General features: G+C 43.5%; 1 protein-coding gene across 1 annotated transcript in view; it reads left to right on the top strand.

The window, feature by feature from the left end:
- The window catches only part of LOC124799128, a 739,238-nt gene that overhangs the window by 679,043 nt on the left and 40,600 nt on the right, over window positions 1-19,595 (top strand). The window contains exon 13 of the mRNA XM_047262665.1: window positions 642-775. Within this exon, the coding sequence (XP_047118621.1) occupies window positions 642-775 (134 nt within the window). The remainder of the gene's footprint in view (window positions 1-641; window positions 776-19,595) is intronic.

Raw genomic sequence — 19,595 nt, 5'->3', positions numbered from 1 at the left:
TTTCGGACTAGTTTGTTGTTATGGAATAAGAGGCCACGGATTTTTTTAAATATCTTCCTTTCCTTTATCTCGTCCTTTCAGCTGGGCCATGGTTGGTGAGGGCAGTGCTTCGGTTGCATAGTAAGCATTCGATTTGTTTACTGTATTTTAATGTCTTATTGTTGCATTCTGTAAGAGGGACTTCTTGTTATATTATATTTGGTAGAGCTCTGCCCGCGAAAGGTAAGTTCGAGTCTCGGTTCCGCATACAGTTTTAATCCGCCAGGAAGTTTCGTATCAGCGCACACCCCGCTGCAGAGTGAAAATCTCACTGTGGAAACATACCCCAGGCTGTGGCTAAGCCATGTCTCCGGAATATTCTTTCTTGCAGGAGTGCTAGTTCTGCAAGGTTCGCTTCTGTGAAGTTTGGAAGGTAGAAGACGAGGTACTGGCAGAAATGAAGCTGTGAGGACGGGTCGTGAGTCGTAGCTCAGTTGGTAGAGCACTTGCCCGAGAAAGGCAAAGGTCCCGAGTTTGGGTCTCGATCCGGCACACTGCCAGGAAGTTTCAAAAATAGGCTTGACTGCCTAATAGCCCTGCCCCCTGTTCTCCGATGCTGCGGCTGTACATAATCCTGTTTTGTCTTTATTGCGTTGCTGCAGGTGGACACGTCGACGATGCAGAAGCAGTACATGTGGAACATCAGCGTGAACCACCACGAAGTGGGCGAGATGTTCGTCGTGTGCGGCGTGCTGTACGCCGTGAACAGCGTCACCGACCGCATCACAAAGATAGCGTGAGTAGCAGCGGCAGCAGCAGCGGCTGCAGCGGCAACTACTTGCTGCACAACACTAATGAGCAGCGGCCCTTCGCCACTGCCTGGAGAGCGCACGACCTGCACGTGTGACCTCTCGACGCGTCCGCCGCCTGCTGCTGGGAGCACGACTTGCAGAAGTCACAGAGGGGGTGGCCGACTCAACAGCCCTACAACAGCGCCCTATGAGAGGCACGGCTTCCAACTGTTAGCTGCAGTTTCTGCAACACAGGATCCTTTCCAGCTGTGTTTGTAGTCAATGTAGCTCTGTTTAGTCTAGCTGTGTGTTCCTTAGATCATATCCACGATAAATGCGTCGATGAGCAGTTTCACGTTGCAGAGGTATAACACGTGCGCTGTGATGCCCCGTAAAAGAAAAAAATCGGCCGGGTGCGGGTAGTACTAGAACTGAGGGCTCCGTACCAAAGATATTGACGATTTCGCGTGCTATCGACATTAATATTGGCAAGATATTGGTCCCAGGGATCCCAAGACTTTCGAGAGTGTTTTAATTTCGATTTGAACACATTATGGGAGTATGCAGTGGTCAATGTTGTTACAAATATTTACTATAAAAACAGTCTTGATCACAAATTATTTATAACGGTGACCGGTTTCGACCACGACTGTGGTGATCTTCAGTGATTTACCACCGTAGGAGATTCTTACTCATTGGTCTGAAGATGACCACAGTTGTGGTCGAAACCGGTCACCGTAATAAATAATTTGTGATCAAGATTGTTTTCTATAGTAAATATTTTTAATTTCGAGTTTGAAACCAGATAATAAATGACAGAAGAAATATTTTACATATTAACGATTTTACGATTTTTTTTACTTTACTTGTACAATGAAGTCTTTCTTCTTACCAAATTTAATATTCCTACACCAACGGAAAGTGAGTGGGTTTGCGAGTATCAGAATATTTGACACAAATAGCGGTATCCCTTGACTGCATTGATTTAGAAGCTAACATTTACTGCAGCGCCGTAAGACCGTAGAACTCAGCATTTGACATACATTCCGAACTACCCGTTCCTGAGAAAAAGAGCTCTTAAAACACTGAGGAGCAGACAGTCAATCGGATAACAAATGACGACATTTTTGCCTGTGATGTGATTACAAATTAACAATTTCCGAAATTTTTCCTTTCGTGGTAAAACCTTGCTTCTTGGCAAATTTCGTGATTCTAGATTAACGTTAAGTTCCTGTAGGTTCGATGAGTGGGTAGGCAAGTGTGAAAATGTGTAACATAAACGGCCATATATTTGATTCCACTGACTTATAAGCTCCCCTTTTTTACACTGCCAAGGGACTGAAGACCTTAATACTTGACATGAATTTCAACTTGGATACGCGTTCGAGAGAGAAATAGTTCTGAACAGTCGAACAGGTACACAGACAGGCAAATGGACGACAACGAAGTGATCCTGTAGAGTTCCGTTTTACCGACTCAGGTAAGCATCTCCAGAAATGTAAATGAATGAACGGAATGACCTATTGTAATAATATTATAATTACGGGACAGGTTGGTTATTCTTAAATTTTCGCTGCTTAAGCCAGTGTAGAGGGAAAATCATTTACGTAGGAGTACATAATTTTAAAGGAATCCTGTTCAGACTATACGCTGCAAGGTTTGCACTGTTAGTAGTGTTAGTGTCTTGACCTGTCGTTAGGTACCGGCACTGGAACTGCTAAGTAGCGCTGAACCACAAGGATCAGTGTGCATGGGAGTTCCAAACACTCAACCTGGGTCTGGTCCGAGGAAAATGGACTCGCATTCGGCAGGACGACGGTTCAAACCCGCGTCCTGCCATCCAGACTTAGGTTTTCCATGATACACGGTGCGACAATAACGTAATGAGACTGATTTTCTTTGCAAGATGTGGCTACCCTGCAGGCTTGCGTAGGCACAATATCTTTGACCTTGGTCTATAAGCTGATTCTAGTCCAACCGGCACATCGATGCAACTGCTCAGTCGTGAGTTGTGCTGTAATAAGTTAACACGTGTTTGTATCTCTCGTCACAGAAATGGTACTGCATAATATTGCGCAACGGTATGCCATTTCTTTTTGCGTTACATTAGATGAAAATGCGACGACCACTTACAGTAAGCTTCAGAAGGCTTTTGGAGAGGAGGATGTGTCAAGAGCTCAAGTTTTTCGTTGGCATAAAATGTTTAGTGAAGGCAGAACGAATGTTGAAGATGAAGACCGCAGTGGACCACCATCAACCTCACGGATGGATGTCAACTTGGCCAGGGTGCCTGAACTAGTACGATCTGACCTAAGATTATCCGTGAAAATGATTTCAGAAAAACTGAACGTCAATAGAGAAACGGTTAGTCTAATAATAACTGAAGATCTTGGTATGAGAAAGATTAGTGCAAAAATGGTCCCCAAAACTCACACACCACAACAGCGAGAAACACGGAAAAATCTGCAGTCCAGAATTGTTGAGCCGTGTTATCACTGGTGATGAAAGTTGTCTTTTTCAATATGATCCAGAGACAAAACTCCGAAGTTCGCAATGGTTCAAAATGGTTCAAATGGCTCTGAGCACTATGGGACTCAACTTCTGAGGTCATTAGTCCCCTAGAACTTAGAACTAGTTAAACCTAACTAACCTAAGGACATCACACACATCCATGCCCGAGGCAAAATTCGAACCTGCGACCGTAGCGGTTGCGCGGTTCCAGACTGCAGCGCCTAGATCCGTACGGCCACTTCGGCCGGCGTTCGCAATGGTGCTCAAAGGGATCATCCAGACCAAAAAAAGCTCGCATGTCAAAAGTGAAATGCATGGTTGTGTGCTTCTTTGATTGCAAGGGAATAAAGAGTGGGTGCCTCCTGGACAAACACTTCACCAATATTACTACAAAGAAATTTTAGAAAGACTTCGTAAAACAGTTCTTCGTGTCGGTGCCAACATTGCTGATAATTGGATTCTGCATCACTATAATGTGACATCCCATACTGCTCTGTCAATACTGCAATTTTTAACTTCAAAACAAATTTCAGTACTACCACAGTCACCTTATTCACCATATATCGCTAAGTGCGACTTTTTTCTATTTCCAAGAGTCAAAACGGAGGTCAAGCGACACCATTTTCAAACAACACAAGATGTCCAAAAAGCTGTGACGAGGGTTTTGGAGGACATTACAGAAGATGAGTTCCAGAAATGTTACCATCAATGGGAGAAGCGCTGGAAAAAGGGTGTTCAATAAGAATGGAACTACTTTGAACGTGACAACACTTAACTAGAATGAAACGGTAAGCAACATTATTTCACATCCGTCTCATTACTTTATTCTGGCACCTCGTATTCCTAAATAGCTCCAGGCAAATGCCGGGATGGTTTCTTTAAAAGGGCACCGCCGATTCCCTTCCCCATCCTTGACACAATTCGAGCTTGTGCTCCGTCTCTAATGATCTTGATGTCGACGGGACGTTAAACCTGATCTTCCTTTTTTTAACAAGGGTGTGGACAAGGTGAGCATGGCTTTACTCGTAAATCTGTTTGCGCAATAAAGGAATAAGAAGTTCTCCTTCCGCACTGCACTGAAGTACGTCATTCAGAAGTTCGGATTAACTTGCAATTTGGGAACTGCTTTGGGATAGGCCAGTGGTCAGCTGCGTCACAAATTGTTAAAGAAGTTACTGTCGTCGTGGCTGAGAATGCTGGATACGACGTGCGATCTTGAAGCAGTGCACGAGCTGCGTCACGACAGCTGAACATTCCCTGGTCCACCGTTCGAAGAGTGCTGCCAACAATTGTGAAATGGTGTTTCTAGTGTGGTTTCAGGCTGTCATTGTTGCAGATGATCGCCACTTTGAGCAAGGTTTATGACCTGGATCGTAAACATGGTACGCAGTTAACAAACGTTACCCTCTCATGTGTAAATTTAAAATGTGGAAATCAAAAATGTGTTTGTTTCAACGGCATACTTCTTATTTCTCTGCAGCATGACCTTCTAATGTTTCCACAAAGTTTCATTGTCCTACGATCACTCGTTTTTCATGGAGGCCCTCTCAAGTACTGAAAGTTTAACTATAAGCATCCTGTATATTCAGCTGGTTGTTGTTCATAAACTTAACCGCTACGGTCGCAGGTTCGAATCCTGCCTCGGGAATGGATGTGTGTGATGTCTTTAGGTTAGTTAGGTTTAAGTAGTTCTAAGTTCTAGGGGACTGGCGACCTCAGAAGGTAAGTCCCATAGTGCTCACAGCCATTTGAACCATTTGAACCTTGATCCCACAAACAAGCCAAAAGGTTTTGACCTACCAAGGAACCTCTGGTGCCGCCTCAACAGGTTAAGGACCGGACATGGTTGTTGTAGCTACTTCTGCTACAAATGAGCCTGGATCAGTTCACCAATGTGTGAATGTAATCAAGGAGAGCAGACAATTGAACATCTAGTCTAACGCTGTCCACTACATTCATAACCGGTAATTCCCGACGACTCGTTCACTCTCACACGCAGCTTAATTAATTGGTTGAAAAACACGGACTTTACGGTTTAATCTTGTCTTATATCATATGTATATTGTATAAAATCACTTCTCTTTTATCAACTGTATATTGTATAAAATCACCATACGAATAAGTAAACTAACTGGTACAGGGCAAGCCCGCACAAATGTTCCTCATTTACAGCTAGCGATATCATAGTGTGCACGCGTTCTTCTATGAGCAGGGACATACAACAGTTCGCAGTCTTAGTGTCTACTGATACACAAGTTTAATGGATCTTAACGTCTTCTCCTGTGGACTTACACGCTAATATCCACGGTGCTGTGCTCAACGCTGAGGACTTGGCACTCTGCGACCGGGGGGCCAATTGGTGGCCTCTAGTTCTCGACTAGGGCCTGCAGCTGCCTTCCCACTCCCACTTGTGCAGATATACTACTTGCTACTTTCACTGTTCGCATGGCAGACCCTGCCGCGGGGAGCATGAAACAGGAAAAATCGTGCAAACGGTATTAGACTTACACAATGTACTGGTCTCCCTGGAAGAATCTTTACCATTGTTACATGGTTTCATAAGAGCAGAGATGCGAAAAAGGAAGATAAAGAAACTATTCTTCAGATATATGGTACATTCTAATTGTAGCAATTTAATTCACTCGATATTCAGAAGAAAATGAATGTGCCATTTGCTGAAACATCATTGTTGGTTCGTCTGACACAGAAGACGTAGGCAAGGTGCACATCAAACAATAACTTGGTCACCACTCTCTTAATACATTGCACTCGGAGATACGCTGTACGCCATAGCTTTCACGACAAGGCCGTCTGTTATCTGCATCCAAAACTACTAGTCCACTTATCGACACGGCGCCGGCAGTGCGTCGAATTCAGTGTGAACCAGAGACACTTGCTGGGGAAAAAAAAAAAAGCGCTAATGCGCTGCTTCCTGGACTCGGGTAGGCGCACCGGCCCCGGATCGAACCCGCCCGGCGCATTACCGACGTCGGTCCCGGCGCATTACCGACGTCAGTCGGTGTGCTGGCCGGCCTGGATGTGGTTTTTAGTCGGTTTTCCACATCCCGCTAGGTGAATACCGGGCTGGTCCCCACATTCCGCCTCAGTTACACGAATCACAGACATCTGAACACGTTCGCTCTTTTCCATGACTTAAACTAGACGCAGACAGCAGGGGTACACTAATTCCGTCCTGGGGGGAAACGAGTGGTGATATGCAGTACAGAAAGTTAAAATGTCTCTAACTTCATACCACAATCCATATGAGCAGTTTTCTAGTGACCCTACCGACTCAGTACTAAAGAGACCAGGAGCCAAGAAAATGTGGGCACTCTGTACTGGAACTGAGGATACAAACTGAACTAGCACAAAGACGAAAGTTGATCACAATACGGATTCAGACGCAACTATTTCAGATCGCATTTCATTACTGTAGTAATATTCATGGACTTTAAAAATCAAATTATTTTTCTAACAAAAATACATCTTAATGATAGAAATTCGTCTAAAATGAGACATAAATTATTAAAAATATATTACTTCTTATAATATGTTCATGGAAAACTGTGTTTCAAGATACTACAGTGACACATTCGATACGTCAAATGAGTATACAGACCTCTTGGCATGGAAACTTCATAGGAGAATGTATAATCTGTAGTTTTCCGATTTTCCTGTGATTACATTATTTATAAAAATCTTGCTCTTCCAACACAAATGACCCCACAAACAAGTTGATAAAGAGTTTGGACGACTAGTTTGTCAAATAAAACTACTGTGAATGTAGCTACAATATAGAAAATTTCCATATTTATTAACTACACATGCCTGTGAGAGTTTGATACATTCACAGAAAGGTGCAATTAATTTGACACCTGGGTTTTGGGTGCCATGGAATGGTTGAAGTCTAATCTTTGTGCATGGTTTACCTTCTGAATTCTATGGTTGCTGTTTGCTATTACAACAAAAAATGGCTCTAAGCACTATTGGACTTAACATCTGAGGTCATCAGTCCCCTAGACTTAGAACTAATTAAACCTAACTAACCTAAGGACATCAGACACACCCATGCCCGAGGCAGGATTCGAACCTGCGACAATAGCAGCAGCGCGGTTCCGGACTGAAGCGCCTAGAACCGCTCGGCCACCGCGGCCGGCTTATTACTACATTTCAAGGTTTTTTTCTAAGATTTTTCTAAATAGGGACGGATAGGCTCGTATTACTTGCCAATCACCTCAAACAGATGCTGAGCAATGGTATGGGCGGCTGCATAGAGTCCTATATTGTTAGAACCGCGTCGCATCGCAATACTTTGTTTTATCAAACAGGATATGCGGAAAATAACCACCGCTCAATTAAGGAAACTATTCGATGAACGTAGCAGGGCTGGAACGACCAGAGAACTGCACCTGAGGATGAAATGACTTTGGAATGAAAAATAAATAGCGGAAAATAGAAAAAAATGAAAATCACAGACATGGAAGACACCGCTTCAGTTGTAAAGCTTTTATTTTTGAAACTCACGGTTGATTTCGTGTTCTGCGATCGCTTGCGGTGGTCGCCTCCAGACTACCTGTCTAGCAGTACTTGCGGTCACAGCACGTGACTAATTGCACCTGATCGTGGGCATTCGTTAGTCCAAAACGTGTCCTGAATTTTGAATATAAATGTTTATTACGATGATGATTTGAGGATGTTCCCACAACAGGATGTTAAAATAATCAAAGATTGTATTGGAAATCATTTTGATGTGAAGATAAGCGAATCATGTACCTCCTTTTATCCAGATCAGTCATCACCCTGCAATATGCTACTAACATCAGATAATAAATAGTGTAAGGTGACAGATTAAATGAATATCAATTTCGCAGATTCCATGAGAGATTTTATACATCGTAACAGGAAGGTGAATATGTCAACTGACAAACTTCAGAGAAAATGAGCAGATTTGCCAACTAAAATGTATGGTATGCAATATAAAGGAATGACACTCAGTCGACGGTATTAACACACGAAACCTAAATCCTGCATGTCAACGAGCAAGAGAAGAAAAAAGCTGCTGGAGGAAATGTCATAGTTTGGGAGCGGTCGCGAGTTGTGATGTCACGGCCTGAGTACAATGGAATGCTCTTAAAGGGACCCAGGGCGATGGACAGCCAACAAGCTAGGTGACTCAATGAAGAGGGCAGTTAGGGAGCAGGTGGCGTGGTACAGAGAGAATCTGTATAAAATTGCGTTGGAGAATTCCAGATGGATACGAACAAACCAGTGACGCAGTCGATCACGTAAACTGCGCGTGGTTCACTCATGATGTATGCATGTAACTTTTAGGCATATGGAGCGAGCACAAAATGTCCGATTGGTTGACATGGACTAGGAAGGAGTAAAGTGCCGAAATTTTGACACAGTTTGATGGTAAGCCCTTTGCGATTGGCAGAGATAGTTTTCAAAAAGTACAAGGAACGTTCCTATTGGTCGGAAAAAGCTGTGACTTGGAGCACGAAAGGATCCAGGTGGGCGACAGTTTTGCTACGACAGACCACAAGACCGAAAATTTCGAGGACTCTCTTCTGAACCAGCGTTAACTGCAGAACAGGGCGCCCCACGCACTCTATGACACAAAGGAGGAATGTTCAGTGAACACTGCATTCACTTCAGCTGGCATTCAGTTAGATATTAGCTGTAGCGTCGTCGATCTCCAACGGCGGAGAAACGAAACAGCCACATAGTTAATTGTTCTTGTGAGAACTGAGAGGGCATTGTAATATGCACGCTGTTCCATCCACGCACGTGCATATCGCCGTATTTGAAGACTAGGGATGAGTGCATGTTTTTATAGGAGAGTTTCATAGAAGAGTTTCTGCTGATGTAATCTTTGAAGGTTTTGATTAGCTTTCATAGGACTTTCAGAGGACAAGAGTAGCCATGCAGCCAACAGCTCATCGCAGCTAAGGTAAATACCGCGTGCAGAGGCATAAACTTGTTGGTTCACCAGCTTGTGTCCCCTGTGAACTCGAGCAACCTTGAGTAATATTTTTCTCAGCTTGCCACAAAAACTAACCATCCTCCATAGACTTGATTGTCATCCTAAATAGAACCAAACATAGAACCGGAATCGGATAATTTGTCGTAATATTGGTCAACTTCACGATGTAGTAGTATGAATAATTTTGTGAAGAACCTTCTGGTTAAAAATTTGATATTGTTGTGTTTAGAGTTATTTCGATTCATCAGGACAAAATGTGTTATCTTGACAACTGCCCTATCATTGTCACACTACAACCTATATAAATTCGTGTATTTCCTTGATAATAATTCTGAATTAAAAACAGTTTGTGTACAGCTTAAACACCGTTGTGCTCTGTCATAGAATAAAGGTCCACTCCTTACCCCAGTCTTTTATTCTAGAGACGCTAACGCACTCAGAGGGTGTTTATGCTAACGTCTGACGAAAGAGAGAAGGAGTGGAGTGTCAGAATAGTACTAAGCAATATCAAGCCAAGTTGTTGTTTAACGTTGTTACCACAAATCTCGAAAAGTATCTAAAGGATTTACATCAAAATTTTTACACGTTTCTCTAAGCTATGTAAACACTGAGTAGATAAATGTTACGGGACACCTTCTAATATCGTATCGGAAGTCGTTTTGTGCAGCGTAGTGCAGCTTCTCGACGTGGTACTCACTCAACAAGTCGTTGGAAGCCCTCAGCAGAAACACTGAGCCACGATGCCTCTACAGCCGTCCAAAATTGTGGAAACGTTGCCGGTACAGGATTCTGTTCACAAACTGACCTCTCTATTATATTCCTTAAATGTTCGATGGGATTCATATCGGACATTCTGGGTTGTCAAACCATTCACTCGAACTGTCCAGAATGTTCGTCAAACCTATCGCGAACATTTGTGGCTCCATGAAGTGCACTATCATCCATAAATATGTAATTGTCGTATGAGAACACGAAGTCAATGAATGGCTGAAAATGGTCTCCAAGTAACAAACATAACCATTTAAGGTCAACGATCGGTTGAGTTGGAACGGAAGACCTACTCCACTAAAACACAGCCCACACCGTTACGGAGCCAACACCAGCTTGCACAGTCCTTTCCTGACAACTTGGTTCCCATGCCTTCGCAGGGTTCCTGCCATACTAGAGCCCTATCATCAGCTGTTACCAAATGAAATCGCGACGTGGCCGCGGTTTTCCAGGACTGTAGGGTAAATCTGGTATGGTCAGGAGCCCAGGAGAGGCGCTGCAGGCGACGTCGTGCTCTAAGAAAAGGAAATCGCATCTGTAGTCTGTTGCCACAGCCCATTAACGCCAGATTTCGCCGCACTGTCCTACCGGATACGTTCGACCAACGTCAAACATGTATTTCTGTGGTTATTTGAATCGGTGTTACTTGTTTGTTAACATTGATAACTCTCGCAAACGGTGCTGCTTTCGGTCGTTAAGTGAAGGCCGCCACCAACGGCGTTGTCCGTGGCTAGAGGTAATACCGCAAATTTGGTATTCTCGGCACGCTCTAGACACTGTGGATCTCGCAATATCGAATTCCCTAACGATTTCCGAAATGGAATTTCCAATCCGTCTAGCTACATGTACCATTTCGCGCTCAAAGTCTGTTAATTCTCGCCGTGCAGCCATAACCGCGCCGGAAACCTTTTCACATGAACCACCTCAACACAAATGACACGTGCGACAGTGCACTGCCCTTTTATACCTTGTGTACGCGATACTGCCGCCGTGTGTAAATGGGAATATCGCTGTCTCATGACTTTTGTCACCTCAGTGTAAAGCGAAAACTTTGTCACCGAAAATCTCTAAAAGTTCTAGGCTGCATAAATCAAATTTTTAGACGACGCTCCAAAGAACATACACTACATACTTCTTGTATACATAATAGATAAATATAATATAGAAAGGGGAAACCCTTGTTACCAAAAATCTCAGGAAGCTGATGACCGACTCATGTCACATTTTTACGTGATACCCCAATAAATAATTGGGCGGACAGGGATTCTACGAGTGTTGTCCCCAGAAAGTAAGTTCCGATCGGTTACGAAATGGAAACCACAGTGAAAACCAGAAACGTTTTATTTGCAACAGTTAGGTATACCTTCCACATACTTCTCCACATAGTCGCCGCTCCAACTTCGCGTGTTGTAGTGTATCGACTTTCCAATATCCTCGTCATAGAAAGCAGCAGCCTGTACTTTCTGAAGTGGTCTGCAGCTCGTTGTCTGTGGAAAAATTTTGTCTTCATAGTAAGCGGTTCTTGTGAGCAGAGATTCAGGGGGAGTCAATTACGGACTGTATTGTGGGTGATCAAACACTTCTAATTGGAATCGCTGCAGGAGCGTCTTCATTGCCCCTGCAGTGTACTGCCGAGGATTGGCATGAAGGAACTGCTCGACAGTTGTGTTATGTGGGCTGCATGACACGGGGGAAATCTCTAACCAGGCTCTCCTACGACACGATCGACGGTGGTACTAAAGACACTGCCCAACACATCTGTGCAAACTTTACCGAATTTTCCTACTGGTTTCCATTTCGCGACCGATCGGAACTTACTTTCTGGCCAACACTCGTGTTAAAACCACATGCGATTAAGAAAATTGTGTGCTGTTCTGCGAACATTTGCGCTTTAGGTTTCCTTCTAGCCGTCACTTGCTGCTACGTATGATAGGGAGACACACAACCATTAGACAGTTTATTTCTTCCATACATATTGATTCTCCCTATATTTTCAAACAAATATTATATTCACAACAATTTGTTGTTTGTTGGTTTCAACAGAAAACAGGGAAGTTGCATGTATGGCTCACTGGCTTATGATTCAGTACTACGACGGAACTTGAATCGTCCGAGACACTGCAAACCTACCCACTTCAGATTAAAGCTATACGGAACATAATCATTGTCACAGATCCAGCAGCTGGAGAGGTGTTCATCGTGGAGTTTAAGCGACTACACTTCCCAATCATGGTTTTGTTCGCAACAAAAATAAACATGGCTCAGTGGCAGAGAGAGGAGTAAGAGGGGGGGGGGGAGGGGGGGGAGAATTAATGGACATGGGGAGGGTGAGGAGGTGATGCACAGAGAGCGAAATTGGACAAAGAGAGGGGGAGGATGAGATGGACAGAGAGAAATGGGGGGGGGGAGGAGTTCACTTTCCCAAGACTGCAAGAGCCGACAAAACATCAACACACGTTAATTGTAAAAAGCGCTCCACATTGTCAAATAGTGCAATATGTTCGAATTTCCGAGAAAAATTGGGGTGAGCTATAAGGAGAGACGGATAATATACAACATGCACAAGAGGTAAGAGGGAAAAATAAGAGTGGGAGACCAAGAACGGAGAACTCGGGTTAAAAGGTGTGCAAGACTGGACGTAATCTTTCACCTGTAAGCTCAATTTATACATCGAAAGAACAACGACGGAAATAATAGGAGGTTGGAAAGTGGGATTAACATCCAACGGGAAAGGATTTCATTGATAAGATTTGCTAATGCATAGCTATCCTAAGTGAAAGTGAAGAAGAATATCACGATTTGCTGAATGGAATGAACAGTCTAACGAGCACAGAATATGGATTGAGAGTAAATCGAAGAAAGACGAAAGTAATGAGCAGTAGGAGAAATGAGAGCAGCGAGAAACCTAACATCAGTATTGATGGTCGCGAAGTAGATGAATTGAAGGAATTCTGCTATTTAGGCAGCAAAGTAACCAATGACGGATGGAGCAAGGAGGACATCAAAAGTAGAACAGACTGGCAAAAACTGCATTCCTGGCCAAGACAAGCCGACTAGTGTCAAACATACGCCTTAATTTGAGGAAGAAATTTCTGAGAATGAGCGCGCATTGTACGGTAGGGAAACATGAATTGTGAGAGAAATGGAACAGAAGAGAATTGTAGGGTGTGAGATGTGATGCTACAGACGAGTGTTGAAAATTGGGTGGACAGATGAGTAAGAAATGTGGAGGTTCTCCGGAGAATCGGCGAGGAAAGGAATATATGGGAAATACTGACAAGCTGCCGGCCGGAGTGGCCGTGCGGTTCTAGGCGCTACAGCCTAGAGCCGAGCGACCGCTACGGTCGCAGGTACGAATCCTGCCTCGGGCATGGACGTGTGTGATGTCCTTAGGTTAGTTAGGTTTAATTAATTCTAAGTTCTAGGCGACTGATGACCTCAGAAGTCGCATAGTGCTCAGAGCCATTTGAGCCATTTGAACTGACGAGCATACGGAATTGGATGGTTGGGCATCTCTTAAGACACGATAAATAATTTCCATTGTACTAGACGAAGCTGTAGAGGGTAAAAGCTGAAGAGGAAGACAGAGAGTGGACTACGTACTTCAAATTATTGAGAACGTAGGTTGACAGTGCTACTATGAAATGAAGAGGTTGGCACAGGAGAGGAACTCGTGGCGAACCGCATGAAGCCAGTCAGAAGGTCAGAAGACCGTTGACTAAAAAAAAAAAATCAGTTTCCGTAGATATTTAGCAACTGCAAAGCATTTCTGAGTTCACTACCATAATTTTTTTTTTTTTTTTTTTTTTGGTCATCAGCATTCTGACTGTTTTGATGCGGCTCGACACGAATTCTTCTCCTGTGCTAACCTCTTCAACTTAGAGTAGCACTTGCAATGTACGCCCCCAATTATTTGCTGGATGTATTACAATCTCTGTCTTCCTCTACAGTTTTTGCCCTCTACAGCTCCCTCTACTACCATGGAAGTCGTTCCCTCATGTCTTAACAGATGTCCTATCACCCTATCTCTTCTCCTTATCAGTGTTTTCCACATACTCCTTTCCTCTTCTCCGATTCTGCGCAAAACTTCCTCATTCCTTACCTAATCACTCCATCTAACTTTCAACATTCGTCTGAGGCACCACGTCTCAAATACTTCGATTCTCTTCTGCTCCGGTTTTCCAACAGTCCATGTTTCACTACCATACAATGCTGTACTCTAGACGTACATTCTCAGAAATTTCTTTCCAAATTAAGGCCGATAATTGATATTCGTAAAGTTTTCTTGACTAGGAAAGCCCTTTCTGCCATTGCTAGACTGCTTTCGATGTCCTCCTTGCTCCGTCCGTCATTGGTTATTTTACTGCCTAGGTAGCAGAATTCCTCAAATTCATCTACTTCGTGACCATCAATTCTGACGTTCAGTTTCTTGCTGTTCTCATTTCTACTAATTCTCATTACCTTCGTCTTCCTTCGATTTACTCCCACACCATATTTTGTATTCATTAGACTGTTCATTCCGTCAAGCAGATCATGTAATTATTCTTCACTTTCGATGAGGGTAGCAGTTTCATCAGCGAATGGAATCATTGATATCATTTCACTTCAACCTTGAACCTTTCTTTTACTTCTATCATTGCTTCCCCGTTGTACAGATTGAACAGTAGGTGCGAAAGGCTAGATCCTTGTCTTACACCCTTTTTAATACGAGCACTTCGTTCTTGGTCGTCCACTCTTATTATTCCCTCTTGGCTGTTGTACATTTTGTACATGACCCGTCTCAGCCTGTAGCTTACTCATACATTTCTCAGAATTTCGAACATCTTGTACCATTTTACATTGGCGAACGCTTTTTCCAGGTCGACAAATCCTATGAACGTGTCTTGATTTTTCTTTAGTCTTGCTTCCATTGTTAACCGCAACGTCAGAATTGCCTCTCTCGTGCCTTTACCTTCTTAAAGCCAAACTGATCATCATCTAGCGCATCCTCAATTTTCTTTTCCGATCTTCTATATATTATTATTCTAAGCACCTTGGATGCAAGAGCTGTTAAGCTGATTGTGCAGTTGATTCTCGCACTTGTCACCTCTTGCAGTCATCGGAATTGTGTGATGATACTTTTCCAAAAGTCAGATGATATGTCGCCAGATTCATACATTCTGCACACCATCGTCAATAGACGTTTTGTTGCAACTCCCCACAATGACTTTAGAAATTCTGATGGAATGTTATCTATCCCTTCTCTCTTATATGATCTTAAGTCCTCCAAAGCTTTTTTAAATCGTGATTCTAATACTGGATCCCCAATCTGTTAAAAATCGACTCCTTTTTCTTCTTCTATCACATCAGACAAATCTTCCCCCTCATAGAGGCTTTCAATGTATTCTTGCCACCTATCCGCTCTCTCCTCTCCATTTAACAGTGGAATTTCCGTTCCACTCTTAATATTATACCCCTTGCTTGTAATGTCACCGAAGGTTGTTTTGACTTTCCTGTATGCTGAGTCTTTCCTTCCGACAATCATTTCTTTTTCGATGTCTTCTCATTTTTCCTGCAGCCATTTGGTCTCACTTAGCTTTCATGCACTTCCTATTTATTTCATTCCTCAGTGACTTGTATTTCTCTATTCCTGAGTTTCCCGGAACTTTTTTGTACTTCCTCGTTTCATCAATCAATTGAAGTATTTCTTCAGTTACGCATGGTTTCTTCACAGTTACCTTCTTTCTACCTATGTTTTCCTTCCCAACTCCTGTGATGACTCTTTTTAGAGATGTCCATTCCTCTTCAACTGTACTGCGTATTGAGCTATTCCTTGTTACTGCAGCTATAGGCTTAGAGAACTTCAACCCTATCTCGTCATTTCTTAGTACTTCCGTATCCCAATTCTTTGCGTATTGATTCTTCCTGACTAAGGTCTCAAACTTAAGCCTTGTCTTCATCACTACTATATAGTATACGTTTGAGTATATGTCTGCTCCTGGGTACGCCTTACAATCGAGTATATGATTTCGGACTCTCTGCCTGATCATGATATATTCTAACTGAAGTCTTTCCGTATCAGCAGGCCTTTTCCAAGTATACCTCCGCCTCTTGTGATTCTTGAACAGCGTATTCGCTACTACTTGCTGAAACTTGTTACAGAACTCAATTAGTCTTTCTCCTGTCTCATTCCTTGCCCCAAGCCTGTATTCTCCCGTAACCTATTCTTCTACTCTGCATTCCAGTCTCCCATTACTATTAGATTTTACGTACTGTATTACCCTTTCAATATCCTCATACACATTCTCTAACTCTTCATCTTTGACAAGATCGTTGGCAGAATGAGGAGTCACTACTTATGCCGGAAGTGCTCATTATTAACCAAAATTTAAGCAGCGGCGGGATTTGACTCGAGACCGAAGACGTTTTGATTATGAATCAAAAGCGCTACCCCTATACCCCTAGCAGGATATGTAAAATGAAAGGGCTAGGTGTGAGCAAGTGCTTCGGCCAATTCTATGGCGGAGCATCTGAGTTACACTCCAAGACATAAAAAAAAGACCCGCGACTAAGGAATTAGCCAAATGTATCGAAAGTCTGTAAATGTGATGTTCATGTACAGACAAACAAATGATTACAAGCCGAGAAAAACTTGATGATTTATTGAAGAGAAAGAGCTTCGCAAACTGGCAAAGTCAATAATGCGTAAGTCCACCTTCATGCAAGCAGTTATTCGGTTTGGTACTGATTGGAAGTTTCTGGGTGTGCTCAAGAGGGATAGCGTGCCAAATTCTGTCCCACTGGCGCGTTAGATCGTCGAAATCCCGCGTTGGTTTGACTCTGACCTTAATGCTCCAAAGTTCTCAATTGGGGAAAAATCCGGTGACAGTGCTGGCCGAGGTAGGGTACGGGAAGCACCAAGACAAGTAGCAGAAGCTCTCGCCGTGTGCGGACGGGAATTCACTTGTTAGTATGTAAGCAGAGGATGCATTGCCACGAAGGGCAGCAAAACAGGACGTAGAGTATCGTCAACGTACCACTGTGCAGCAAGGGTGGTGCGGATGACAACCAGACAGGTCCTGCTATAACAAAAAAAATGCCACCCCACGCCATCACTCCTTGTTGTCGGGCATTATGGTTGGTTGGTTGTTTTGGGGAAGGAGACCAGACAACGAGGTCATCGGTCTCATCGGATTAGGGAAGGACGGGAAAGGAAGTCGGCCCTGCCCTTTGATAGGAACCATCCCGGCATTTGCGTGGAGTGATTTAGGGAAATCACGGAAAACCTAAATCAGGATGGCCGGACGCAGGATTGAACCGTCGTCCTCCCGAATGCGAGTCCAGTGTCTAACCACTGCGCCACCTCGCTCGGTGTCGGGCATTATGGGGAGACAGTTAGGTCGGTATTCTACCATGGTCTTAGATGTCTCCAGACATGTCTTCGTCCAGAGTCTCCTTGACTGAAGTAGAATTGTCTTCAGCGATGAGTCTCGCTTCGAATTGAGCCCCGAAGACGATATGTTTACGTACGCCCCAGACAACTGAAGATAATGAACATCACATCACTACCATCGTGTCATAAACGGATATTTTGTATTTTAATTTCTTTGGCATTAGAATTGCTCAGGAGCATGGAATGGGATCTGTCAAGAAAAAACTTTTTTTAGTACGTTTTCAAATTCAACCTAGCTGTGTGTCAGCAGTTGTATACCACGGGGCAAGTCATCAAAAATTTTGGAGGCAACACTGTGCACCCCCATTCTGAATGGAAGACATGTTTAATGTCGGGTAACGAACGTCATCTTTTCTTCTGGTATTGCAATTATCACCGTCTTTGTTCCTTCTGAACTCCATTGGACATAGACATTTTCTTCCTGAGGTTCAAATGGCTCTGAGCACTATGGCACTTAACTTCTGAGGTCACCAGTACCCTAGAATTTAGAACTATTAAACCTAACTAACCTAAGGACATCACACACATCAATGCCCGAGGCAGGATTCGAACCTGCGACCGTAGCGCCCACGCGGTTCCAGATTGTAGCACCTAGAACCGCTCGGCTGTGCCCTTTTGAAAGAACTATAACGGGATTTGCCTGGAGCCATTTGGGGAAATTACGAAAAACCTAAATTGGATGGCCGGATGCGAGTTTGAACTGTCGTCCTCCCGAATGCGCGTCCATTACGCTAACTACTGCCCCGCCTCCCTTGGTCTCTCCCGGGCGTCTATTTACCCGTTATTAAATATGACTTTTATTTGAAGTGTGAAAAATATGTGAACTTACTGATTGGCCCCTCGCCAAGATTTTTTGCTGTTTCAACGGGCAAATGCGCCCAAAGTAAGTTAGAAGAGCTCGAAAATCCGTTCCTCCGTGTTACATTATCAACAGGGACTCAAATTCCGACGTTCCCAGCCAAGTTATTTCCTCGCCAATTGTTATATTGATGATTGATGTAGTACTTCTAGATGTGCTGAATAAGAGCTGTTGCTATTCCGGAATTGAGAGTCAGACCTTTCAGAGAGAAACACACTGCTCTGCAAAACTTAAGGACGAGATTGGATAAAGTAGTACCACATGTTAACTATTAGGTGGAAATGAATGAAAGAGCTGGAGAATGTTGACAGAGGTCACGCACAGAGAATTGGACGCCACATGGTATGAGGCCAGCGTGAACGTAGCGTCAAACGGGGCTGACCCCACAACACGAGACAGTTGAGGCAACGGGAAAAGACAGTTTGTGTTAGTCAAGGAACGGTTACGGTGCACTGTGGAGGTATTCGTCATTAAAACATGCCTGGGACACAACATCTCACTCACTTCACACAGCGAAGAATCATCGAGAAGCTGGAAGAAGGATCAAGTGTGGCGAGTGTAGCCCAAGAGTTTGATACTGCTTACAGAACTAGTTCACGTGCGTGAGGTGCATTCCGGACCACAGGCACTGCTGCCCATTGAAGAGAAGGCGCTCGACCACTGTCAACTACAGCAGCACAACAGCTCTACGTTCTGCTGCGGGCAACAAGGGAAAGACGTCAAACAGCGGCTGTATTTGCAACCACTTTTAACAAACAACCTTTTAGATACGGCAGTCACAGCTATGAGTAGTCGTCTTAGATATTAATAAACCGCTTCAGTTGTATTTATTACTTTATTATTGGATGACTACCGGTTTTAAGGCACTAAAAGACACACCTTCAGTTGAACATATAATTAAAACATTAGACCGGAAAACCTCGGAATCTTTTTTATCCAACTACCACTAACCCTGTTCGCGATTCCGTGTAGATCAGAGACGCGGACCCATCCACTATATTGGAACCCGGCTGTTTTATTCTATGAAATACCGCCATTTAGTGGTGTTTTGTTCTGAAGGACAACGAATGATGGATAAAGAGGTTCCAAGCTTTTCCGGTCAAATGTTTGTCATACGTTCACCAGAAGACGTGGCTTTTAGTGCCAAGAAACCGGTAGCTATCCAGTAATAAAGGACTAAACACAGCTGAAGAGTTTTATTAGTACCCAACATGACGTTTAACAAAACTGCAAGGTACGCAATGTCAAGCTCACAGTGGCACCGCCAAC

The sequence above is a fragment of the Schistocerca piceifrons genome, chromosome 5 (assembly GCF_021461385.2).
Source record: "Schistocerca piceifrons isolate TAMUIC-IGC-003096 chromosome 5, iqSchPice1.1, whole genome shotgun sequence".
Lineage (NCBI taxonomy): Eukaryota > Metazoa > Arthropoda > Insecta > Orthoptera > Acrididae > Schistocerca > Schistocerca piceifrons.
Note: the sequence above shows the minus strand (reverse complement) of the source record. Positions and strands in the feature narration are given on the sequence as shown.